The sequence below is a fragment of the Mirounga angustirostris genome, unplaced genomic scaffold (genome assembly GCF_029215605.1).
Source record: "Mirounga angustirostris isolate CCGP_5_RB_7025 unplaced genomic scaffold, mMirAng1.0.hap1 SCAF_16, whole genome shotgun sequence".
Lineage (NCBI taxonomy): Eukaryota > Metazoa > Chordata > Mammalia > Carnivora > Phocidae > Mirounga > Mirounga angustirostris.
In genome coordinates, this window is record NW_026991724.1 from 36,217,022 (window position 1) to 36,243,647 (window position 26,626).

Below are 26,626 nucleotides of genomic sequence, written 5' to 3' on the forward strand. Positions count from 1 at the left end.
ACAGAGCAGGGAGTCCGATGCGGGCCTCGATGCCGGGACTCCAGGATCATGACCTGAGCCGAAGGCAGTCGCTGAACCAACTGAGCCACCCAGGCGCCCTACAGTTGCAGACATTTTTAAAAAGTTATTAAAGGGGCGCCTGGGTGGCTCAGTCGTTAAGCGTCTGCTTTCAGCTCAGGTCATGATCTCAGGGTCCTGGGATCGAGCCCTGCATCGGGCTCCCTGCTCAGCGGGAAGCCTGCTTCTCCCTCTCCCACTCCCCCTGCTCGTGTTCCCTCTCTCACTGTGTCTCTCTCTGTCAAATAAATAAATAAAATCTTTAAAAAAAAAAAAGTGTATTAAATACCAGGACCTGCGTAAGCTCTTCCCTTTCGCCTCTTTCACTCACGTTCTCCTTCCTCCCGGGGAGAGGGCGTGCCCAGCACCACGACCCGCCCTATCTGTGCATTCGTTGGCCAAACCCGACGCCCGTTACTGCCGAGTCCCGCCCAAGCCGCGCCCCCACGCAGTCCGCAGGGCCGAGAGAAGGCGCGGCTATAGTGCCGCTGGATGATTCAGACGGTCTCCTCTCGTGAGAATCGGGACGTGCCCGAGGACCGGCTTGGTGCGCGTGGGAGCGCGCTCCGCGTCCCCGCGGAGCTGGCGCGAGAGGCCCGTGGCCGCTGCGGGCGCACGCCCTGCCCCGCCCCCTCCCCGGCACGCAGGCTCCGCGCGAGCTCGCGCGCGCGCGCGCTCCCGTTCAAGCTTCGGTCTGGCCAGCGGCGATCGGGCGGGTGGAGGCTGGGCCGCTGAGGTACGAGGGGAGGAGCCGCCCCTGCCGCCGTCGCCGTCGCCGCCGCTGCTGCTGTAGATGAGCATGTCTGCAACTCGAGCCAAGAAAGTGAAGATGGCCACCAAATCGTGCCCCGAGTGCGACCAACAGGTGGGCGCCGGGGGCCGGCGGGCCGGGTGCGCGGGCGGGCGGCCGGGCGGCCGTCGCCGGCGGCCGTTGGCTGTGGAGAGGCCGCCTCGCCGGGTGGTCTGGCCCTTGGGCTCGGTGGCCACGGTGGGAGCCCGGTGGGAGGCCGGGCTGAGCCGAGGGGATGCCAGGGAGACTCCCGGGTCTCAGTCCGGCCGGTGCCCACCTGGCGGCGTTAGCCGGGCGACTGTGTGTGTCCTGCGGCCCGTGGCGCGGGAGGGAGGCGTGGGTTTGTCTGGAGCGGTCGGGGCGCCCTGTCCGAAGCCTCCGAGAGTCGCCCGGCCGGCTCTGGGTGACAGCGGCGGGAGTGTGGGGGCAGTGGCCTAAGTGGACGAGCACGGCCCCTTCAGCCCCCCTCTGCCCCGACGAGAATGCCCAATGTGCCCGACTCCGAGTCCAGGCTCCTGGCTCCTGGCTGCGAAAGCCGCTCCTGCCACGCAGGGCTGCTTTGTTCCCATCAGACGTATACTGTGACAAAAAGGGCCGCAGCGATTATGATATTTTCCTTTTAGATGTCAATAAATTGGTGATCTTAATATGTCTTTTAATACTTCATATAACCCAAATAATCATTACTTTGTTCTAAATTTTTGATAGAGCACTGCTGAAAAGCCCTACTTTTCTAAGCACTCCCCTCTTAAAATGGTATGTATTTGTCTAAGTTTTTAAAAAGATGAGTTTGCCATTCCTACCTGTGTGTGGTTTCTTGAATTTTTAATAACAGCTTTATAAACTAATTTCGTGAGGTCATTCAATGGCTTTGTGACCACCAGTGGTCTAGGGTTCAGCTAGCCATTCAGGCCTACCCTGCGCCCAGATACAAACACTGCATGTAATCAGAACAGCATCAGAATTGTGGTCAGTAAGGATCCTCACAGCATACTAGGGGCCTTCTCTGCCTCCCCAGATGACAGCTCAGATGTGAAAACAAAACCGTGGAGTGGTTGCAAGACTTAACCATGGCTTAGAAATTACATGTTTCTTAGCCCAGGAGTAAGGCCTTTGCTTCCAGGGTTTTGCAGGGAATGGCATGATTATATTTTTTGTACTTAGGGAAGCCTAAAACTGTGGCTTGTCACCTCATGCCTTCCAGTCCAGATGCCAATTAGGGGCCATTTTTACCATAAGCAATATTGTCTAATAATATTATTTGATTAGGCTGCCAGGGTCAGAGTGCTAGACTTAACCAAAGGTCTTTTTTTCCTCAGGAAAGACTTTTGTTAACCCTTTACTAACATGTCATAATCCCTTGAAAAAAAATTTTTTTTAAAGATTTTATTTATTTATTTGACAGAGACAGAGATAGCAAGAGCAGGAACACAGCAGGGGGAGTGGCAGAGGGGGAAGCAGCCTTCCCGCCGGACAGGGAGCCTGATGTGGGGCTTGATCCCAGGACCCCGGGATCATGACCTGAGCTGAAGGCAGACGCTTAACCGATTGAGCCACCCAGGCACCCCCCCCCCTTGAAAATTTTTTAACTGTTTCCTTGGTCTATAAAATTTGGTTGTTATTAACTAGAAAAAGTAGAATTCATTTGAAACTCCTTCAATTAAAACCATCTGTAAGACATCTTTTATGCCATAATGCAGTGTCTATCTTTTCAAAATAATTACCTCTTTTTACTTTCTCTCCCTTAGTTAAGAGAAATTTACTGCCTCCTCTAAATATTTCACTCAGCAGTGTGTGTAGTTTTCATTGTACAGATTTTGTACATATTTTGTAAATTTATCCCTATGAATTCAATTTTTTGGATGCTATTGTGAGTGGAATTGTTTTTTGTTTTATCAGTGTTCTTTTTTTAAAGATTTTTATTTATTTATTTGACAGAGAGAGACACAGCGAGAGAGGGAACACAAGCAGGGGGAGTGGGAGAGGGAGAAGCAGGCTCCCCACAGAGCAGGGAGCCCGATATGGGACTCGATCCCAGGACCCTGGGATCATGACCTGAGCTGAAGGCAGTCGCTCAACCAACTGAGCCACCCAGGCGCCCTATCAGTGTTCTTTATGTATAGAAATACAATTGATTTTTTTCATTGTGGTAAAAATAAAATTCACCATTTAAGCCATGTTAAAGGATCTATTTCAGTGGCATTAATATATTTACAGTGTTGTACAACCATCACAACTATCTAATTCCAGAACATTTTTATCACTGTGAAGTGAGACTTGTTTCCAATAAGCAGTCACTCTCAGTGCCACCCTCTTTCCAGCCCCTAGCAACTACTAATTTGCTTTCTGTCTCAGCCTTCATCGAATTGAATGGAGTTCAGGCCTTGCTCTGAATTAGGCTTTGGCTTAAGGGAATGTTGTGGCTTGTTTGATCTTTTTTTATCCAGACCACTAAAACTTTCTGCATATCAACTATAAGGCTGTTTCACTTTCTTATCACTCATGTGTTCGCTGGAGTAGCACCATTTCTTTCAAGAAATTTTCCTTTGCATTTATGTTTGGCTCAAGAGGCCTAACTTTCGGCCTTTCTTGGCTTTTGACATGCCTTTTGTACTGAGCTTAATCATTTCTAGCTTTGGATTTAAAATGAGAGACGTGTGCCTTTTCCTTTAACTTGAATACTTAAAGGCCATTGTAGGGTTATTAAGTGGCCTAATTTCAATATTGCTGTGTCTTAGGGTACAGGGAGGCCTGAGGAGAGGGAGATAGATGGGGGAATGGCCAATGGTAGAGCATTCAGAACACACGCATTTATTAAGTTTGCTGTCTTGTATGGGTGTGGTTTCATGGCACTCCAAAACAATTAAAATGGTAACATCAAAGATCACTGATCACAGATCACCATAACAAAGATAATAATGAAAAAGTTTGAAATATTTCAAAAATTAACACAATATGACAAAGACATGAAGTGAGCAAATGCTATTGGAAAAATGGTGCTGACTACTGGGTATTTACCCCAAAGACACAGATGTAGTGAAAAGAAGGGCCACATGCACCCCAATGTTCATAGCAGCGATGTCCGCAATAGCCAAACTGTGGAAAGAGCTGAGATGCCCTTCAACAGATGAATGGATAAAGAAGATGTGGTCCATATATACAATGGAATATTACTCAGCCATCAGAAAGGATGAATACCCAACTTTTACATCAACATGGATGGGACTGGAGGAGATTATGCTAAGTGAAATAAGTCAAGCAGAGAAAGTCAATTATCATATGGTTTCACTTGTTTGTGGAACATAAGGAATAGCATGGAGGACTTAGGAGAAGGAAGGGAAATATGAAGGGGGGGAATCGGAGGGGGAGACGAACCATGAGAGACTATGGACTCTGAGAAACAAACTGAAGGTTTTAGAGGGGAGGAGGTTGGGGGGATGGGTTAGCCTGGTGATGGGTATTAAGGAGGGCACGTATTATGTATTATATGGAGCACTGGGTGTTATACACAAACAATGAATCATGGAACACTACATCAAAAACTAATGATATACTGTATGGTGACTAACATAACATAATAATAAAAAAAATCGTATCATAACAACAACAACAACAAAAAGGAAAAATGGTGCTGAGAGACTTCCTCCACACAGGGTTGCCACTAACCTTCAATATGTAAAACCCAGAGTATCTGTGAAGCACAATAAAGCAAAGTAATAAAATAAGGTATGTCTGTAATTAAGTCTTCTCTCTTTTTTTTTGTCTCTAGCAAAAGGCTTGTCAATTTTTTAAAATTTTTATTTATTCATGAGAGACAGAGAGAGAGAGAGGCAGAGGGAGAAGCAGGCTCCTTGCAGAGCAGGGAGCCAGATGCGAGACTCGATCCCAGAACCCTGGGATCGTGACCTGAGCCGAAGGCAGATGCTTAACTGACTGAGCCACTCAGGCGCCCATGGCTTGTCAATTTTGTTCATCTTTTTTTTTTAATTTTTAATTTTGTTTTATTTTTATTTTTTTAAAGATTTTATTTATTTGACAGAGACACAGCGAGAGAGGGAACACAAGCAGTGGGAGTGGGAGAAGCAGACTCCCCGCTGAGCAGGGAGTCTGATGCGGGGCTCGATCCCAGGACCCTGGGACCATGACCTGAGCCGAAGGCAGACGCTTAACGACTGAGCCACCCAGGCGCCCCCTTTTAATTTTTTAAATTTTATTTATTTATTTGACAGACACAGCGAGAGAGGGAACACAAGCATGGGGAGTGGGAGAGGGAGAGGCAGGCTTCCCAGCAAGCAGGGAGCCCAATGTGGGGCTCCATCCCAGGACCCCAGGATCACAACCTGAGCCAAAGGCAGACACTTAACCGACTGAGCCACCCAGGCACCCCAATTTTGTTCAGCTTTTTTAAAGAAACCAACTTTCATTTCATTGATTTTCTTTATTGGTTCTCTTTTCTCTATTTTATCTCTAATCTTTATTTCCCTCTTTATGTTGGCGTGGGTTTAGTTTGCTCTTCTTTTTCTAGTTCTTTAAGTTATAAAGTTAGATTGTTGATTTGAGATCTTCTTTCTTAATGTAAGCTTTTACAGGTCAATAACTTTCCTCCTTAGCATTGCTTTCACTGTGTCCTATGAGTTTTGGTAGGTTGTATTTTTGTTTTCATTCCTCTCTAAGTATTTTCTAATTTTCCTTATTTCTTTTTTCTTTTTTTAAGATTTTATTTATTTATTTGACAGGAGAGAGACAGCGAGTGAGGGAATACGAGCAGGGGGAATGGAAGAGGGAGAAGCAGGCTTCCCGGTGAGCAGGGACCCCGATGCGGGGCTCAATCCCAGGACCCTGGGATCATGACCTGAGCCGAAGGTAGATGCTTAATGACTGAGCCACCCAGGCGCCCCTTATGATTTCTTTTTTAAACCATTGGTTATTTCAGAGTATGTTGTTAATTTCTAAAATTTTTTGAATTTTCTAGTTTTACTTTCTGTTGTTGGTTTCTAACTTTGTCATGTTGTGGTTGGAAAAGTTACTTTGATATCTGTCTTAAAAAATGAACTTGGGGCACCTGGGTGGCACAGTCGGTTAAGCATCCGACTCTTGGTTTTGGCTCAGGTCATGATCTCAGGGTCGTGAGATTGAGCCCCATGTTAGGCTCTGCGCTCAGCGTCAGGCTCTGTGCTCAGCATAGAGTCTGCTTAGGTTTCTCTCTCTCCCTCTTCCTCTGCCCTTTCCCCCTGCTCTCTTTCTTTCTCTCAAATAAGTAATTCTTTAAAAAAAATGAACTTTAATTCTTACCTGTGCCATATACAAATAGTATTTCAAGATAGATTATAGACCTACATGAAAAATTTTAAACTATGAAACTTCCAGAAAATACAAAAAAAATCTTTGTGAACTTAGGCAATTGTTTGGTGTTATAACACCAAAAGCATGGCCCATAAAAGAAAAAAATGATAAATTGGACCTAATCAAAATTAAAACTTCTGTTCTTTGAAAATCACTGTTTAGAAAAAGGAAAGAAGACACAAACAAATAACCTTTGCAAAGCATATATGTACTAGAGGACTTGTATCCAGAATATATAAAGGGCTCTTAAAGGTTAATAATAAGAAAACAAACAACTCAATTAAAAAATAGGCAAAAATTTGAATAGACACTTCACCAGAGTAGACTTACAGACAACACATAAGCTTATAGAAAAATGCTCAACATCATTAGTTATTAGGGATATGCATATTACCATAGTGAGACCCTACTAGAATAACTAAAGTTAAAAAGAACATACCAAATATTGATGAGGATGTAGAGGGACATTTCTTTGGGAAATAGTTTGGCAATTTTCTCAAAAAGTTAAACCTACCATATGATCCAGCCATTTCCACTTTTAGCTATTCAAGAGAAAAGAATGTGTGTGTATATATATACACGAAGACTTCTGCATGAAAGTTCATAGTAGCTTTATTTGTAATAGCTAAAACTAGAAAACAGTCAACATGTATAGATGAACTGTGGTGTATCTTCACATGGAATAATATTCAGCAATAAAAGGAAAGAACTTGTTATATGCAAAAACATGGACAAATCTCAAAATAATTATGCTAAATGAAAGAAGCTAAACAAAGAGCATGTACTTACGATTCCATTTACATAAATCTCTAGAAAATTCAAACTGATCTGTAGTGACAGAAAACTGATCAGTAGTTGCTTGGGGATATTGAGGGGGACGCTAAGGAGAGGTAGGTGGGTAATGACAAAGGTGTATGAGGAAACTTAGGGATGATGGATATATTCACTATCTTGATGTAAATCTACCTTCAAGTAACTTATTGCTTAGTTGAAGAGACCACATAAACACTTCAGAAATTTAATAAATAGTGAAATAGTAATATATTTTTTTCCTCTTTCCCCCCTCCAGGTTCCTGTTGCATGTAAATCTTGTCCCTGTGGTTATGTATTTATTAATAGGAAACTTCTAAAAGTAAAACACTCAGAGAAATCATCACCTTTTACAGGTAATTGAGAGAGTACCACCTTTCTGTTTTTTTATGGTTTCCATTATATAAAGTTAAAATTAATTTTTTGTGAGTTAAATTTTTGCTGATGAATTGTAGTACTAAAATCTATTGAAGTGTATCTTTGGTTTTTACTGGGTACAATAAGTCATTTACGTTGATCTTTATCCAATTTAAATGTTAACTCCTTTACTGATAAATTTTGTAACAAATTTTAAGGAGAAATTTTAATTAGAAAATGTTAATTGGAAGAAAGGGAACCTCGATTTTAGTATTATAATTTTTTAAGTACCAGTTATTTTTTTTGATTCACTGATTTAGACTATCTAAAAAATTGCCCACTTCAACTTTGAGTTTCTAGCTTTATTCCTATTTTTTCCTATGATAAAATCACATGTTGTAACAGTAGTCAACCCTAAATGGTAGTAGTTTTATTACAAACAATTACTGAGGGCCTAACATATGCCAGGTACTATGTATCTTGGGCATACAGCAATAAATCTACTTCCAAGACAGGTTCAGTACTGTCATAGTGGTTGAAGACATATGCATAGGAATACACATACGGGATATACAGGGAAAATAGCAGCTAGTAATAAGTGCTGGGTAGGAAATTAAAATAGGATACTGTCCTATAGGTTAACTGGAAGGCTCCTTTTGATTGAGTGGTCCAGGGAATGCGTCTTTGAGGAGGAGATATTTTATAAGTTATGAATGGATGAAGGGGCTAGACATACGAAAACCAGGGAAAGTAAATTCTAGGCACAGGGAATTTGAAGAGTACTTTTTTTAACTTGAAGAAGTATATATCTTAGCATTAAAGCTAGTATCTTATTTAAATGGGGAAATGCTACAGGCATTTCCATTCATATTAGGAACAAGGCAAGCATCCTCTCTATCTTCACTACTATTCAGCATTATGTTAGAGGTAAATTAGCCAAGGCAATTAGATAAGAGAAATCAGTAAGAGGCATAAAAATGGGTAAAGAACAGTAGAACAATATCTCTTTGCAGATCATGTATAGCTGGACTCCAGAGAATTAATAATAAAACTAACTCATACAGTAAAAGAATTGAGTGAAGTATCAGGATTTAAAATTAACATACAAAAATCAGCTTTCATATATAGAAATAGCTTATACTGAACATAATGTTAGAGAAAAGCCCATTTACAATAGCAACATGGAGGGTTAAATGTTTAGGAATAAATTTAATAAGAATGGCCTAAAACCTATACAAGGAAAATTTTAAACACTCCTAAAAGACACTAAAGCAGATGTAAGCAAATGGTAAAGCATCCCTTGTTCTTGAATAGGATGATTCAACATAAAGATGTTAATCCTCCCAAGTTAATTTGTAAAATCAATGCAATTTTAATAAAAATCCTAACAGCTTGTTTAATTGAGTCAGACAAGCTGATTTTAAGGTTCATATGGAAAAATAAACATGCAAAAATAGCCGGAAAAGTTGTCAATTGACTTTTAGTGAAGGTCTAAGGAAATTAAATGGGAAAGAATAGTCTTTTCAACAAATGGTATTGGGATACCGTGCTGGATATGCAAAAGAATGAAGTTGGGACCCTATCTCATGCCATACATAAAAATTAATTCAAAATATGGGGTGCCTGGGTGGCTCAGTTGGTTAAGCATCCAAGTCTTGATTTCGGGTCAGGTCATGATATCAGGGTTGTGGGATCAAGCCCCGTGTTGGGCTCAACATGGAGTCTGCTTCTTCCTCTTCCTCTGCTCCTCCCCTGGCTCATGCACTCCCTCTCACTCTATATCTCTAAGATAAATTTTTTAAAAATCTTAAAAAAATTAATTCAACATAGATCATAAACCTAAGTGTAAGAGCTAATAAAACTATAAAACTCCTAGAGGAAAGCGTAACAGTAAATCTTAGTTACTTTGGGTTAGGCAATGTTTTCTTAAATATGACACCCAAAGCTCAAATGACATAAATAAATAAGTAAATAAATAAATAGGGCTATATCAAAATTTAAAACTTTTTTTTTTTTTTTTGCTGCAGATGATATCAAGACAACTCACAGAATGGGAAAAATATTTGCAAATCACATATCTGATAAGGGACCTTGTATCCCTAATATATAAAGAACTCTTACTCCTCAATGATAAAAAGAGAAATAACCCAATTTAAAAATTGGGCAGAGGATTTGAGTGGAATTTGTCCAAAGAAGGTATGCAAATGACCAGTAAGTACACCAAAAGATGTTCAACGTTATTAGTCATTAGGGAAGTGCAGATCAAAATAATGAGATACTACTTCACACCACTAAGGTGCAATAATAAGAGAAAATAACAAGTATTGGTGAAGAAGTGGAAAAGTTGAAACCCTCATATGCTGCTATTAGGAGTGTAAAATGGTGCAGACACTTTCAAAACAATCTGCCAGTTCCTCAGATGATTAAATATAGAATTATAATATGATCCACAATTCTACTCTAGGTATAAATTCAAGACAGTTGAACACAGAAGTGGACACAAAAACTTACACATGAATGTTATTAGCAGCATTATTCTAATAGCTAAAAAGTGGAAACAGTCCTGATATCCATCAACTGATGATAATATTATTTGACACTAAAAAGAAAGGAAGTATTGATATATGCTACAAAATGAATGACTCTTGAAAATGTGCTATGTGCAAGAAGCCAGTCACAAAAGATCACATACTTTATGATTCCAATTATAGAAAATGTCCACATAGGCAAATTTATAGATAATAAATAGATTAATGGTTTAGGGCTTGGAAAGGGATGGGGGGAGAGTGGGAAACAGTTGTTAATGGGTACAGAGTTTCTTTTATAGAAAAATGTCCTAAAACTGGATTCACAATCCTGTGAGTGTACTAAAAACCACCAAATTGTACGTTTTAAATGGGTAAATTGTATGGGATGTGAATTATATCTCAATAAAACTGATTGTATTTTATTTATTTTTAAAGATTTATTTATTTATTTTAGAGAGAGAACATGAGCAGGAGGGACAGAGGGAGTGGGAGAGAGAATCTCAAGCATACTCCACGCTGATCATGGAGCCTGACTTGGGGTTTGATCTCAGGACCCTGAGATCATGACCTGAGCCGAAACCAAGAGTTGAATGCTTAACCAGCTGTGCCACCCGGGTGCCCCAATAAAACTGATTTTAGAAATAGCCAGGAAAATACTGAAAAAGAGAAACTATCAGGGTTGGATAGCCCTACCAGTCATTAAAATATATTATAAAGCCTCTGGGGTGCCTGGCTGGTTCAGTCGGTAGAGCATGCAACTTTTGATTTCAGGGTTGTGAGTTCAAGCCCCACATTGTATGTGGAACCTACTTAATTAAAAGAAAAAAAAAAGTATATATATATATGATAAAGCCTCTATAATTAAAACACTGTGGCATTGGCAGGGACAAATAGACCAGTGGAAAAGAATAAACAGTGCAGAATTAGACCCAAATTCATACGGAAAGTTAATATATGACAAAGGTGGTATTTCAGATCACTAGGGTAAAGTTAGACCTTTTTTTATTGTGGTAAAATATATATAAATAACATTTATCATTTTAACCATTTGTAAGTGTACAATTCAGTGGCATTAAAAACATTCACAATACTGTGTCTCCATCATTGGTATTTTACTTAAAACTTTATCATCCCCAACATAAACCCTGTACCCATTAAGCAATCTCTTCCTCCCCACCCCTGCCCTGCCCCCAAACACCTCCCCACAATCCCTGGCAATCATTCCTTCGTATCTCTGTAAATGTGCCTATCTATTCCAGGCACCTCATATATAAGTGGGACCATACAATATTTGTCCTGTGTCTGGCTTACTTTATTAAGCATAATGTTTTCAAGGTCTACTCATATTGTAGCATATATCAAAATTTCATTACTTTTTATGTCTGAATAATTACCATTTTAGGTGTATGCCACATTTTTTAATCCATTCATCTGCTAATGGGCAACAACTAGGGTTGTTGTAATGAACATTGGTGTATAGATATTTGTTCAGACCCCTGGTGTCAGTTCTTTTGGATATATACCTAGGAGCAGAATTGCTGGGTCATATGATAGTTCTGTGTTTAACCTTTTGAGGAAATGACAAACTGTTTTCCATAGTGGTTGTGCTGTTTTACATTCCCACAAGCAATGCACAGGGGTTCCAATATCTCATATTCCTACCAAAATTTGTTAGATTTTCCTTTTTTTTTTTTTTTTTTTTCAGAGAGAAAGTGTGTAAGCAGGGGTTGGAGGAGGTGGGGGAGGGCAGAGAGAGAGAATCTTAAGCAGGCTCCATGCTCAGCAAGGAGCCTGTCGCGGGGGTCCGTCTCATGACCCTGAGATCATGACCTGAGCCAAAAATCAAGAGTCAGATGCTTAACAGACTGAGCCACCCAGGTGCCCCCGATTTTTTTTTTTATTGCCACCCTCGTAGGTGTAAACTGTTATCTTACTTGACATGCATTTCCCTAAAGACTAACAGTGTTAAGCATCTTTTCATGGGCTTATTGGCCATTTGTATATCTTCTCTGGAGAAATGTCTATTCAACTCCTTTGCCCATTTTTAATTGTGTTGTTTTGGTTGTTTGTTAAGCTGTAGAAGCACTTTATATATTTTCAGTATTAATCCCTTGTCAGAAGTATGATTTGCAAGTATTTTTTTGCCATTCTGTAGGTTGTCCTTTCACTTTTTTTTTTAAAGCTTTTATTTATTTGTCAGAGAGCACAAGCAGGGGAACGGCAGGCAGAAGCAGAGGGAGAAACAGGCTCCCCACTGAGCAGAGAGCCTGACATGGGACTCGATCCCAGGACCCTGGGATAATGACCTGAGCTGAAGGCAGATGCTTAACCGGACTGAGCCACCAGGAGTCCCTTTCCTTTCACTTTCTTGATAGTGTTCTTTAATGCACAAATTTCTTAATTTTGATGAGGTCCAACTTATCTATTTTTTCTTTGATTTTTATTGTTAATTGTGTTAACATACAAAAATATGAAATTTGCCATCTTTAGCCATTTTCAAATATATAGTTCAGTAGTGTTAAGTAGTTTCACATCTTTGCTATCAATCTCCAGAACTTTTTTGTCTCCCGAAACAAACTCTATAGCCTTAAACAACTCCCATTCCTTCCTTCCCGCTGACCCCTGTTAACCTCTATTCTACATTCTGTCTCTAAGAATAGGACTATTCTAGGTATGTCATTTAAGTGGAATCATATAGTATTTGTCTTTTTGTGACCAGGTTATTTTACTTAGCATCATGTCTTCATGGTTCATGTATGTTGTAACATGTGTCAGAATTTCTTTTCAAGGCTGAATAATATTCTGTTGTATGTAATTACTATGTTTTGTTTATGCATTTATTGGTTGATGGACACTTGGGTTGTTTCTACCTTTTGGCCTCTTGTGAATAATGATGCTATGAATGTGGGTGTATAAATACCTCTTTGAGACTCTGTTTTTAGATCTTTTGGATATATTCTCAGAAGTAGAATTATTGGATCATATGGTAATTCTATTTTTAATTTTTTTGAGAAACTAACATAATTGTTTTCCATAGAGGCTTGCACCAATTGTGCCCAAGGGTTTCAATTTCTCTTTATCTTTGCTAATACTTGTTTTCTCTCGTTAGTAGCTATCCTAATGGGTGTGAGTTGATAATCTCACTGTGGTTTTGATTTGCATTTCCCTAATGATTAATGATGTTGAGCATCTTTTTAAATCCTTGTTGTCTTTGTGTATATTTTTGCTGGAGAAACAGTTATAGAAGTCCTTTGCTCATTTTAAAATCAGGCTATTTGTATTTTTTTGTTGAGTTGTAGGAGTTCTTTATATGTTCTGGATATTTATGCCTTATCAGATAATGTGATTTGCAAATATTCCGTTCTGTAGGTTGCCTTTCCTTTGCACAAAAGTTTTAAATTTTGATGTAGTCCAGTTTACCTGTTTTTTTTGTTTTTTTTTTTACTTTTGTTGTTATATTCATTAAATTGTTGCCAAATCCCAATGCCATCAAGATTTTCCTCAATGTTCTCTTTAAGACTTTTGTAATTTTAGTTTTTACAATTAGGTCTCTGATCCATTTTTTTTTTTTTTTTAAGATTTTATTGATTTATTTGACAGAGACATGCGAGAGAGGGAACACAAGCAGGGGGAGTAGAAGAGGGAGAAGCAGGCTTCCTGCAGAGCAGCGAGCCTGATGCGGGGCTTGATCCCAGGACCCTGGGACCATGACCTGAGCCGAAGGCAGACGCTTAATGAGTGAGCCACCCAGTGCCCCTCTGATCCATTTTTGAATTAATTTTTGTATATGGTATAGGTTATGGTCCAACTTCACACTGCGTGCAGATACACGGTTTTCTCAGTACCATTTGTTGAGAAACCATGCTTTCCCATAATGGTCTTGACACCCTTGTCGAAAATCAGTTGACCATATGTGTGAGGGTTTATTTCTGGGCTTTCTATTCCATTGGTCTTGTTTGTTCTTATGCCCATACCATATTGTTTTAATTATTGTGGCTTTGTAGTAAGTTTCAAAGTTAGGAAGTGTGAGTTCTCCAACTTCATTCTTTTTCAAGATTATTTTGCAAATTAAAATAATACCTATCAATGGCAAAAATTTAAAAATATGACAGTGTACTTTGTTGGTGAAGCTGTGGAGAAATGGGCACTCTCGTACATTGCTGGTGAGAATGTGAGTTGTTATAGCCCTTCCAAAGGGAAATTTGGCAATACTTAAAAATACTACATATGTATTTATTTACTTTTTGACCCAGCAAGACCATTTCTGGGACTCTACTGTTAAGATATACCTCCAACAATATAAAAATACATATATCACTACAGCAATGTAATGCAATGTAACTGGAAAATATTGGAAACAGTCTAAATGCCCATACATAGCAAAGTGATTAAAATGGTAAATCCATTCAGTGAAGTAATGGAGCTGTAAAAAAAAAAAAAAGTGGTCTGTATCAACTGATATGGAGTGTTTCTGAGATAATATACTGTTAAATGACAAAAGTAAAGCACAGGAGTAGCTATAGTATATGGTCTTTTGTGTAAGAAAGCGATATAAGACAGTACACGTGTATCTGCTTATTTTTGTAGAATCAATACTGGAAGGATACACTGGAAACTAAAGTGATTATTGGTAACCTATAGGGGGTAGGTGGGAAATGGGTGCAAAAAAGTGAGGATATTGGAACTCTGGGTATCAGGAATGAGGAAGGAATGACATTAGAGGGGATGGGGAAGAAAAGAACTTTATTCCAAGTTGTTTTGGAAAATAACATCTTGACTGTACTGTTATGGTAAAGATAAAAAGAACTGACCAGGTTATTTTGGTAAAGATATGGTAAAGATAAAAAGAACTGCACATTAATGCTGTAATACAGCATTTGTAATATAGTCAGTAAATAAAATATATTTGTCACAAGGGCATAGATTTACAGTTCTGAAACTGCCTTATGTATGTACTCAAATTGAACAAATAGGTAAATATGTTTGGACAACAAAAACTGGATTTCTAACAAATAAAGAAAGGAGAAGGCTAAAATGAACTCTGGCGGGTTGGTTTTGGAGTTTGAGATATCAGTATATGTATCGGGTTACTTTGCATATGTTTCCTAGCTGTGTCTACTGAGAGTGACTAAAAGGTATGATACCCCAGCAGTAATGAACAAACCTAGGATCCAGTTTGATTCCAGGACTGAGACAGAAAATACTAAAGGTGCCTGGAACACCTTGATGTGTGCCAGATAACAAAGTGCTTAAAAAAAAAGATTGGGGGTGGCGCCTGGGTGGTGCAGTCGGTTAAGCGTCTGCCTTCAGCTCAGGTCATGATCCCAGGGTCCTGGGATCGAGCCCCGTATCGGGCTCCCTGCTCCATGGGAAGCCTGCTTCTCCCTTTCCCACTCCCCCTGCTTGTGTTCCCTCTCTCGCTGTGGCTGTCTCTGTCAAAAAAAAAAAAAAAAAAAAAAAAAAAAATCTTAAAAAAAGATGGGGGGATAGTGTTTGAAAGAACATGGGAGCCAAACTAAAAGAGTTCTAATGGCCAAAGCTGGAGCAATTTGAGCAAAAGAAATAATGAAATCATTGGATTATAATCCATAGAATAATAAAGTAAATATCCATGAGTCCATACTGATAGAGACATAAAAAGGGGAAATGAACAGTTCTCACTTATAGTAGAATTCCAGTTAATAACTGTGGAAGGATGGATGGATTGAGGGAAGTAGAAAATAAGCATTAGCTAAACACAGTAATAATTGTTGCAGACAACATCCACCAATTGATTATAAAATTAGTGAGTGAAAATTTGAGAAGTAAAATTTTTAAAGATTAAAAGTATGTCCCCCAAGATCTTCATTAATCACAAAGGGAAATATAGTAACTTTACTGGGATGAAACCTGCCAAAATTTATCTTAATCAGTGATCAAGGTGCACATCACAATAATAAAACATATTCACATCTTGAGACCCATGATAGAGAAAGGATACATCATTTCTTTGTATTCTTGCCAGAAATGTATAACCTTAGTCCAATCATCAGAAAACATCAGCCAAACCCAAATGAGATATATTTGACAAGGTAAAGCAATCGGTACTCTGAGAGTCAAGGACATGAAAAATAGGGAAGCCCAAGGCATCGTCAGAGATTGGAGGAATCTAAGAAGATGTGACGACTAAATATAATGTGGGAGTTTTTTTCTTTGACAATGGCCTGTTCTTGCCAAATGAAATCTGTTTTCTTTGTTTTCTCTTTGAATATTAAAGGCATGTTTTAAAATATCTTATTTTGTCTTAAAATGTCTGTTTCAGATTGTTCCATTATTTGTATGTAGTTCTGAGATATGAATTCTATTCACGTGTCCCTTTACCACTGTGCTTTTTTTTTTGACTGTTTCCCACTTTTTTGCACTTGGGAAATTCTCTTTTGCTTTTGGATTTAGCTCTGTATTAAAACAAGTTTTGTTTTTCGGTTATATCTCAACTAGCATGTTGGAAGTGGAAGAGGTGACTTCTTGCATTAATTAAATCTACTATATTGATGGGAAACCTCTCCCCTATTCCTATTCCATTTACAAACAATAGGGTAATTACATTCAGTGTATTAGGGGCTAAAATAAAGCTACTCACTTTCCTACTATTTATCTTACACTTGCAGTATATGTTTTTGTTTGTTTTTTGGTAACAGTATATTATAGTTAAGGTCAGAATTTTTTTTCTGCTTTCGTAATAGAAGATTATCAACTTATTTGAAATAATTTAGAACTCCAATGATGGTAGAAAGGAATAGAAACCTTTTCCCTTTCCACTTTACTATCTTGGAAGCATAGGGGAGGAAAAAGGCAGACAAGTTACTATTGGAGGAATATATACTTATAAGGGGCTGGAATTAAATTTAGCTGCTGAAAAGAAAAACTTCCCCCTTCCTACCCCAAGGTTATCAACCCATTATGGGAGCATTTTTTTCCAAGCATTAAATTGATCTGAGATCTTAATTTGATAGTGCTGAAAAAATTGTGTGGCAGGCATTGAGTTTGTAGATTTAAAAGCACAACTCATATTTTAGTTCAAAAGTATTTCTTTTATGGTAATGCTTATAAAATCACTGGAAATTGTATTCCTGCTGTAAAGTCATCGCCTGATATAAACTGATGGCAGCAGAACACAGTGATAAAAACATGTATCCTCCAGATTAAATTGCTGATATTTGACTAGTTGAAACTTGACCATGATTGATAAAGTTGATATCAGGTCTATTTTCAGTTGTGTGTAGTATTCATAATGATACTATGGTCTTCAGTTTCCTTTGATGGTTGAATTTTTATTATTTATTTCTTCCACAGAAGTGAACAGTACCATATCTTTGAAAGATTTGAGAATACTATTTTTATATGAATTTAAACTAGGACATAGTGCAGCCACAGCAAGTAGAAACATCAATTCTGTCTTTGGAAAAGGCTCTGTTAGTGAAAGGACTATCCGGTGGTGGTTTGAAAAATTTCGTTCTGGGGATCTGAGTCTGAAAAATGAGCCTCGAGGGAGACCCAAATCTGTTTTAAATGAAGATCAGTTGAGAGCCATGGTGGAAGCTAACCCCAAAACAGCAATTCGAGGCCTTGCAGCAGACTTAGGAGTTTCTGCTACAACAATTTCTCGACACCTGGCTGCAATAGGAAAGGTGAAAAAGTTGGACAAGTGGGTAGGTAACACCAACTGATGGATAATCATAAACTGAGATATTTAGAGATGTGCTTATTCCTGAAGATTTAAAAGAGCAGAGACCTATTTTGGAGAATATCGTAAGCTTTGACAAAAAAGGAAAGTGGTCTGGACAATGGTTGGATGTTGAAGAAGTTCCCAAACGTGTTAAAACCATCATTGCAACCAAAAAGAAGGTTCTGGTAACTGTATGGTGGTCTGCAAAGAGAATATTTCATTCCTTTTAACTCAGGCAAAACAGTAGCATCTTATTGTCAAGAAGTTGAAATTATGTATCAAAAATGGATCTAAAAGCACTCTGCATTGGTTAGCAGACATGGATGGACATACACTTTTACATGACAACATTTGATCACTGAAATCCCAGACCACCATAGGGAATGACTGCATTGGGCCAAGAACTTTTGCCATATCCATCACACTCATCTGACCTTTTTTCAACAGATTAGCACTCTGTCATCATTTGGAACTCTAAGAAACAGAACATTCTCTAATAGAGAACAGTAATTGAAGGATTTGAATAAATTTTAACAATGCTGAATTTTACAAATATATAGTATTTGGAGAAATTTATCATTGGGGGAAAGCAGTTAATGCTAACAGTGCATATTTTGGTTGAATAAAACTTTTCTTTTCCTGAAAATTACAACATTTTCATTTTTATATAAAGGCAGTTTCATATGGCTCAACCTGATAACCTTCCCAGATCCTGGCAGAACATGAAGACTCTAAGATATGTAATGTACTGGAAAACTACAAGCTGCCCCTGAATTTTGGGCTTCTTCATTGGAGGAATGTGGAACAACCCAGAGTGTAGGTATGTGTGAAAGATGCTTAGGACTCAGTCATGCAAAAATCCAGGTATAGAGGGTTTTAGGGAGATGAGCAACCTCATCAAAAGCTCTCAGGCTCTCAGAAAATATTTTTTGAATAAAGAAATCATGTTTCTAACACAAAAGCCATGCACATGGTAGACATGCATGGCACAGTGGTGCTTTTGAGTGATGATACTTATTCTGTCACACAAAGCCAGTCCCTTCTTTCATGTGTTTTCCACTCTGATTCTTTATTTTAAGAAAAATGTAAGTGGCCTATCAGATCATAATTAATGGCCTCTTTATGATTGTGTAGCTAGATTGCAGTTACTCCTTCTGGCATCCAGGGATTAAGTTGGGGTAAAGATACTGGGATGGTCCTCTTCCTGCCTCTCTCCCTCCTGGTGATCTGCTGTGTCTAATCTGTGAAGGAGAATTAAGGAATCCTAAAAGCTAAGAGGTGAGAGAAGGACATCTGGAATGGATCTTACCTGGAGAGAGAGAGGGGGGAGGGGGGAAGGCGAGGAATGGAGGGAAAGCTGGAATGGAAATCCCCTAAAGTAGAATTTGACTATGAGCCAAAGATTTAAAGACCATGGGATGCATTACTGCAAATTAAAAAAAAAAAAAATGTCCCTTCCTTTGAGTAGAAGCAGCCCAGTACTATGACACAAGATTTGTAAGCAGTGTCTTTCAGTTCTAATTTACTCCCCTGGCTGGGTGCCCTGGTCTGGAGTCCCCTGCTCATTTTACTGCTCCATCCTTGGGTTGTCAAGGAATCTATTCAGTGTTTTTTTGGACTCCTGCTTACTCTCAAGAATGAAGCCTGAGATTTAGGGTATAGGATGAAGAATGAAGCCTGAGATTTAGATAGGGTAACAAGGCTAAAACCAGAAGTGTGGGAAGGACTTTATATGAAAGGCAGCAAGCACAAGGGTGAAGTCAAATGGTCACAGAGGACCAATGTGAAAGAAAGTGGTATTGTATAGTTACTTAGTCTGGGTAGTAGTTGCTTTATGGCCATCCATCCTTCCCTCAATTCTCAGACCCCTTGTCAGACTTCCCAAGCTGGATGCTGGACTTTGGTCTAAAACAGCAGATCTGTTCAGCCCAAATGAGTGGTTTCTTCCAAAAAGAACCAGTGAAATGTGATGAGACGGGAAAGGAGCAGTTACAGGATGTTGAGTTATCCCATCAATCATCCTTACCACCTCCAACAAGGGGTGTAGATTTGAGAGGCAGAAATGGACCCTGTAGTTCTTGTGAGCAAGCATATGGATTGAGTTGTGCCTGTACTACTATTAGTGTGTATTGGTTATGTGAGATAGTAAATACCCTTTTTGCTTAAGCCATTTTGGAGAGCTAGGCTTTCCATTTTGGCAAAAGAAAGATTCCTGACTGATAGATACCATCCCTGAGTCTTACTTTACTTAACTATGAAATGAAATTCATGATACTACCTTGCAGGGCTTGGGGAGGAAGAGGGACAGTTAATGTAAAGCACAGGCACAGAGTAGATGCCCAATAGATATGATTTAATACCATGAAAAGTAGGAGCAAACAAGGCAAAGTAAGGTGTGTGGGATACCTCTGGAGGCCCCTCTGTGTCCAGGGCAGGCCAGTTGAGCTACGTTCAGTGCTCAGTGAAGGCTGGTGCCTGCCTTGGACTGTCTAGAGGTTTGCAGCTGTAAAAGAGGGCTGACTTCTTCAGTCATTGTGAGCCTATGGCTTTTCTGCAGTAAGTGCTCCCTGACCCAGGGCATTATTGGCCCCATAGGAACAAAAGAAAAGCTCTCTTTCAGGACAAAGAGAGGCTTCTCTTTCTTTGTCTTTACTTTGGCTTTTTTTTTTTTTAAGATTTTATTTTTAAGTAATTTCTACACCCAGTGTGGGGTTTGAACTCACAGCCCCAAGATCAAGAGTTGCACACTTTCACGGACTGAGCCAGCCAGGCGCCCCATGGCAGTTATTTGTATCTTTTTAAAAATCATTCCTTTTTGAAAATATGGAGTATAAATATGGAGTCAACAGACTCAACATGGAATGATGACATTTTCATCATGATGATGATCATCTTTCCATTACCTTGGAAAAGTAGGAACTGTAGCTTTTTTTTTTTTAATTATAGTTCAGTTTTTATTTATTTATTTGAGAGAGAGAGAGAGAATAAGAGAGAGAGAGAGCATGGGGGGGAGGGTCAGAGGGAGAAGCAGACTCCCCGCCGAGCAGGGAGCCTGATGCGGGACTCGATCCCGGGACTCCAGGATCATGACCTGAGCCGAAGGCAGTCGCTTAACCAACTGAGCCACCCAGGCGCCCGGAACTGTAGCTTTAAATTTGTAAGTATTTAGGAGCTATATTGGATTTTCAGGAAAAATGATAAATTTTATACACACCAAGCATCTGCCAAGCATCCTAGTACTCTTATTCTCCTTTCCCAGAAAAGAAAACAAAGCTTTAAAAAGCTCCTTGGTTGAGTATCAAAAGAAAGAAAGAAAGTGGAGGTAGAGGTTGCTACATCTCATCTCCCCACCATGTCCCTGAGGTAGCTTGGGTCCTGATTACAAAAGGGAGTAAGAAGTGGCTTTGAGGGGTGCCTGGGTGGCTCAGTCAGTAAAGCATGCAACTCTTGATCTTGGAGTAATGAGTTAGAGCCCCATGTTGGGGGTAGAGTTTACTTAAAAACAAACAAAAAACAAAAGTAGCTTTGAATTTTGGTTTATTATGTACATAATAGCTGTTATTAAAGAAGCTCCTGCCTTGGTCTAATTGCTTACAGTGAGACTAGAGCACCTACAGCCACTTTTTTGTTTGTTTGTTTTTCATGGCTTATGGTATTAAAAGTACAATTGATTGCACACTGAAATATGCAGGGACCTCTGGATAAATCAACTAGTTAGCAAATTCAATATTTTCAGACAGGGCAATTTTTTTTTAATTATGTTAGTCACCATACAGTACATCATTAGTTTTTGTTGTAGTGTTCCATGATTCATTGTTTGCGTATTAATACCCAGTGCTCCGTGCAGTACGTGCCCTCCTTAATACCCATCACCGGGCTAACCCATCCCCCACCCCCTCCCCTCTAGAACCCTCAGTTTGTTTCTCAGAGTCCATAGTCTCTCATGGTTCGTCTCCCCCTCTGATTTCCCCCCCTTCATATTTCCCTTCCTTCTCCTAATGTCCTCCATGCTATTCCTTAGGTTCCACAAATAAGTGAAACCATATGATAATTGACTTTCTCTGCTTGACTTATTTCACTTAGTATAATTTCTTCCAGTCCCATCCATGTTGATGCAAATGGTGGGTATTCATCCTTTCTGATGGCTGAGTAATATTCCATTGTATATATGGACCACATCTTTATCCATTCATCTGTTGAAGGGCATCTCAGGTCTTTCCACAGTTTGGCTATTGTGGACATCGCTGCTATGAACATTGGGGTGCATGTGGCCCTTCTTTTCACTACATCTGTGTCTTTGGGGTAAATACCCAGAAGTGCAATTGCTGGGTCATAGGGTAGCTCTATTTTTAATTTTTTGAGGAACCTCCACACTGTTTTCCAAAGTGGCTGTACCAACTTGCATTCCCAACAGTGTAAGAGGGTTCCTCTTTCTCCACAACCTCTCCAACATTTGTTGTTTCTTGCCTACCTACAGCCACTTTAACAGTATGCATGAAAGATCTTGGGTGAAGTTAGAGAAAGCATCAAAAGCCAATGGAAAGTGGACTCTTCTAGGACCTGTCAGTATGTTGGACTCTCTATTCCTCTTTCTGTTGGTGCTTTGGCCACAGTAGCCTCCTTTCACTTCCTTTGACCTCAGCTAATTTGTTTGTGCTGCTACTGCTCTTCACGTCGTTACCTCTACCTGTCACACACATTTCCTCCAGGACATCTTAACCTGATTACCCCACCCCACCATCGGTCAGGTCCCCTTGTCATGGCCTTAGGACCCCAGTATGGTTCCTTCATAATTGTGATCACATGTGTTTGTGTGATAGTATGTGTTTGTCATCTTCTCTGCTAGATTATAAAATTCACAACAGCAGGGACGTTTTTGCTCACAAGATCATACCTGCATTGAGAGCACAAGGTCCAGCACATGGTAGATACCTAGTAAATGTTTGTTAAATGAATGAATAAGTGTTAGGGCCAGTCTCATCCACTTTGTAGAAAACCCTTGTTTTGGTATCAGTGTAAGTAAGGAATATGTTGATAGCAAATAATTGAAAACCTAATGAACAGTGGCTTAAATAAGTAGGTTTTGGGGGCTCCTGGGTGGCTCAGTCCTTAAGTGTCTGCCTTCGGCTCAGGTCATGATCCCAGGGTCCTGGGATCGAGCCCCACATCGGGCTCCTTGCTCCGCGGGAAGCCTGCTTCTCCCTCTCCCACTCCCCCTGCTTGTGTTCCTGCTCTTGCTGTGTCTCTGTCAGGAAAATAAATAAAATCTTAAAAAAAAAGAGAAAATTTTCAAACATACAAAATACCTGAATTTTACAGTGAACACCTGTATGCCAACCACCTAGATTATACCATTGACATTTTACTATACTTTATCACTTAGCTACTCATGTAGCTATCCTTTTTTTTTTTTTTTTAATGCATTTCAATGTAAAGTAGCAGGCATTAGCACATTTCACCCTAAATACTTCAGCATACCTGTCATTACCTGGAGTTCAATATTGTCTTAAGGTTCTTTTTTTTTTTTTTTTTAAGATTTTATTTATTTATTTGAGAGAGAGAGAATGAGAAGGAGGAAGGTCAGAGGGAGAAGCAGACTCCCTGCTGAGCAGGGAGCCCAATGCGGGACTCAATCCCGGGACTCCAGGATCATGACCTGAGCCGAAGGCAGTCGCTTAACCAACTGAGCCACCCAGGCGCCCTTGGCTTAAGGTTCTTGTTCTTGTAAATTTAAATTCGATAAAATGCCCAAATCTTAATTGTACTATTCAGTATGTTTTAATAAATGCAAACATTTATGTAACACAAACCCCTATGAAGGTACAGAAAGTTCTCTCATACCTTTTCATTTTATCCCCACTCCTACCCCTAGAGGCAAGCACTGCTCTGATTTTTTTCTACCATGGAATAGTTATGCCTGTTCTAGAACTACACATAAATACAGTATGTGCTCTTTTGTGTAAGGCTTCTTTTACTAAGCATAGTGTTTTTGAAATTAATCCATTTTGTTGCATGTATCAATATTTCATTCCTTTTAAAAGCTGATTAGTTTTCCATGAAATGAATATAACAATTTATCTATTTACCTTTGTGGGTTCTTTTTTTTTTCACAATTTGAGCCTATTATAAATAAAACATATTATTGCACAAGTCTTTCTGTGGACATTTGTTTTCATTTCTCTTGGATGAATACCTAAGATTGGAAATACCAGGTCGTAGGCTATGTGTATATTTGGTTTTCCTAGACCTTTTTCCGAAGTGATTACACCGTTTTTTACTGCCCCCCCTCCCCCAACATTTGATGTTATTCTTCTTATCTATTCTGGTGGGGGTGGAGCTGTGTCTTATTTTGAACTATTTTCCCTCTTTCACATTTTAAGGTATCTAGGGAGACAGGCCATGTCTGGGGTAGGTACTTAACAATGCAGTCAGGGACCCAGGCACTTTATAGCTTTTTGTTCATCCTTAGTGGATTGATCATAGTTCCATGCATGGCATCTGGGGTAGGCAGTCCTGCCTCTTGGTATTCCTGCCCTTGTGTAATCTACTCTCATTGATTGTGGGCTGGACTTAGTGACTAGCTTTTTTTTTTTTAAGATTTATTTATTTGAGAGTGCGTGCACGCATATGCCCCCAGGGTGGGGGCAGAGGGAGAGGGAGAGAAATCCTCAAGCAGACTCCCTGCAGAGCATGGAGCCTGGATCCAGGGATCGATCCAGAACCTTGAGGTCATGACCTGGGTCAAAATAAAAAACTGGATGCTCAACTGCCTGAGACATCCAGGCACCCCTAGCTTTTAATAGAATATAGCAGAAGTAAGGGGATGCCATTTCTCAGATTGTTATAAAAAGAATGTTGCTTTTTTCATGTGCATTCTTTCTCATTCTTTTTTCTCGGGAAAGCCAAATTGCCATATTATGAGGCAGCTCACAATTGCCATGTTGTGAAGAGACCACGTGGATGTGACGAGGGACAATGGGGCCTGCCAACAATCAAAACAGTGAGCTTAGAAAAAGATCTCCCCCTAGTTGAGCATTCAGATGAGACTGCAGAACCACACCTGGATTCCTGACCCACAGAAAACAAGATAATAAATGTTTGTTGTTTTAAACCATCAAGTTTTGGGGTAATTTGTTATATAACAATAGATAACTAACACGACACCTCATTATCGCATATCATAAGATGGCTTCTGTACCTTCAGGGTCTCATGTTCATGCTCCACACACAGTGAGAAAAAGTGTGAAAGGCAAAGGACAAAGAGGTTTTTCACATCAATCTGTTCATTTTTATCAAGAACTCAGAACCTTTAAAAAAAATCTCACTCAGCAGACTGGTTTATATCTTATTGGCCAGAGAACACCACATGATCACTCTTAGCTAGAAGGCAGCTAGAGAGAAGGGGGGACCTAGATGGAGTTTGCATCAGCCAACTCTCAGTCTCTGGCACATAAACCATTTCAGAAACCCCATAAAAATTTTAAAGACCACTTCCTTAACACTACTCCAGCCAAGTGGCCTTTTGAGGAAATTTTGAAAAAGGACCTATTCAAATGAAAATTTCAGAAAACTCCTCAGGGCCTGGATTGCAGGCTTAGATTTCTCATTTGTGCCCCACACCATTCTGGGAAAACTGCAGTGCTATCTTCCACTGTTACTTCTATGCCTCCAGTCCTTTGCAATAGAAACTTCAGAGTCATCTGGAAATATCCCTGATCACTCTCTGCCCCAGCAAAATGGCTTTTCAAGTTCTGCTAATACTACAGCCTTCATACTTTGTTAATCCCTCCCATCTCCTTCTTTGCTGACCTTTTTTTTTTTTTTTGTAAGATTTCATTATTTGAGAGAGAGCGCACATGTGGGCACAGTGTGTGGGCAGAGCAGAGGGAGAGGGAGAAGCAGCCTCCCCACTGAGCAGGAAGTCCTGGGGCTCTATCCCAGGACCCTGGGATCATGACCTGAGCCGAAGGCAGATGCTTAACGGACTGAGCCACCCTGGTGTCCCATTGCCCTCAGGATAAAGCTTTAACTTCTTCCCGTGGTAGCAAAGACCCTGCATAACAGGATATGGCCCACTTCCCCAGCCTTAACTCTTTGATCCGGACTTGGTGTTCCCACAACACCAAATTGCTGACCTCTCCTGCCTTTGCTTACACTGTCCCCATCTGCCTGGTAGGGCTTCACTTTTGATTGAGAACGCCACTTGATATCCTTAGGGATTCAGCTTTGGTGACAACTTTTCCAAAAAGTTTTCTAGGACTACTAACTCCTTCAACAGTGGGCCTGCTGGCTTCCTCAGTAGCTCAGTAGTTGTGTTCAAATCCTTTTCCCTTAATGGGGGAAAAGGACATACTAGGTTGACCTAGTAGAAAAATCAAAACAATAGGATATGGAATGAAAAATAAGTCTCCCTCCTATTCCTGTCCCCCAGTTTCTTTTCTCCAGTTTCTTAATGCATATGCAAGTATATTTTTTCATATTATTTTTGCACAATCTTAAGGTGTTTTGTGCCTTGTTTTTCCAATTAACACTGTATTTTGGAGATCATTGTATCACTTCACATAGATCTATTTCATTCTTTAAAGAGATGCAGCAATATCTTGTATGCATATCTTAATTTGCTCAAGCAATTTGTTGTCGGACATCTGGGTTATTTCTGATTCTGCTCTGACAAGTAGTGTCGCAAAGTCCAACATCTTTGCACAAATGGATTTGAGTACAGGTGGAAAATATCTTTTCCACAGTTTCTTAGGGGCAGAATTGCTAGATTATAAGGCTAGGTCAAAGGCCAAGAGGATTGTAAATTTTGATATAAAGCTCTAAATAGTCGATTTATTCTTCCCATCAACAATCCAGCTCTGCTGTATTCGAGTTAGGCCATCTACCATAGTAGTCTGGATATGTTTTGAGGGCGGGCATTTCCTAGCATTCACATTTGTCTGGCAGAATTGGCCTTCAATAAATATTTGACTTAATGTTGAATTTTATGTCTAAGTGCCAAGTCCAGGACTGGCATATTGCAGACTCAGCAGGTAT

At 39.8% G+C, this 26,626-nt stretch overlaps 1 protein-coding gene across 4 annotated transcripts; it reads left to right on the forward strand.

The window, feature by feature from the left end:
* The first annotated feature begins 390 nt into the window (after positions 1-390).
* On the forward strand, positions 391-24,838 carry LOC129046297 (histone-lysine N-methyltransferase SETMAR-like). 4 transcript variants are annotated; one of them, XR_010408264.1, is made up of 5 exons: positions 391-922; positions 1,556-1,603; positions 7,260-7,356; positions 9,385-9,553; positions 17,218-17,677. XR_010408264.1 is itself a non-coding variant. In XM_064581540.1 (3 exons), the coding sequence occupies exons 1-3, from the start codon at positions 851-853 to the stop codon at positions 17,589-17,591; spliced, it is 543 nt and encodes a 180-aa protein (XP_064437610.1). In that variant the 5' UTR covers positions 493-850; the 3' UTR covers positions 17,592-17,677. The 4 variants fall into 4 exon arrangements, 2 of the variants coding, with proteins under 2 accessions (XP_064437610.1, XP_064437611.1); XR_010408265.1 differs by lacking the exons at positions 9,385-9,553; positions 17,218-17,677 and adding exons at positions 18,264-18,410; positions 24,493-24,838 and having other exon boundaries at positions 403-922; XM_064581540.1 differs by lacking the exons at positions 1,556-1,603; positions 9,385-9,553 and having other exon boundaries at positions 493-922.
* The last annotated feature ends 1,788 nt before the right edge of the window (positions 24,839-26,626 follow it).

Excerpts from the sequence above, each read along its gene's own strand:
- LOC129046297 (XM_064581540.1), top strand. The coding sequence starts at position 851 with ATGAGCATGTCTGCAACTCGAGCCAAGAAAGTGAAGATGGCCACCAAA. Across the intron at positions 923-7,259 it reads GCCCCGAGTGCGACCAACAG|GTTCCTGTTGCATGTAAATC; the intron begins GTGGGCGCCGGG and ends TCCCCCCTCCAG. Across the intron at positions 7,357-17,217 it reads GAAATCATCACCTTTTACAG|AAGTGAACAGTACCATATCT; the intron begins GTAATTGAGAGA and ends TTTCTTCCACAG.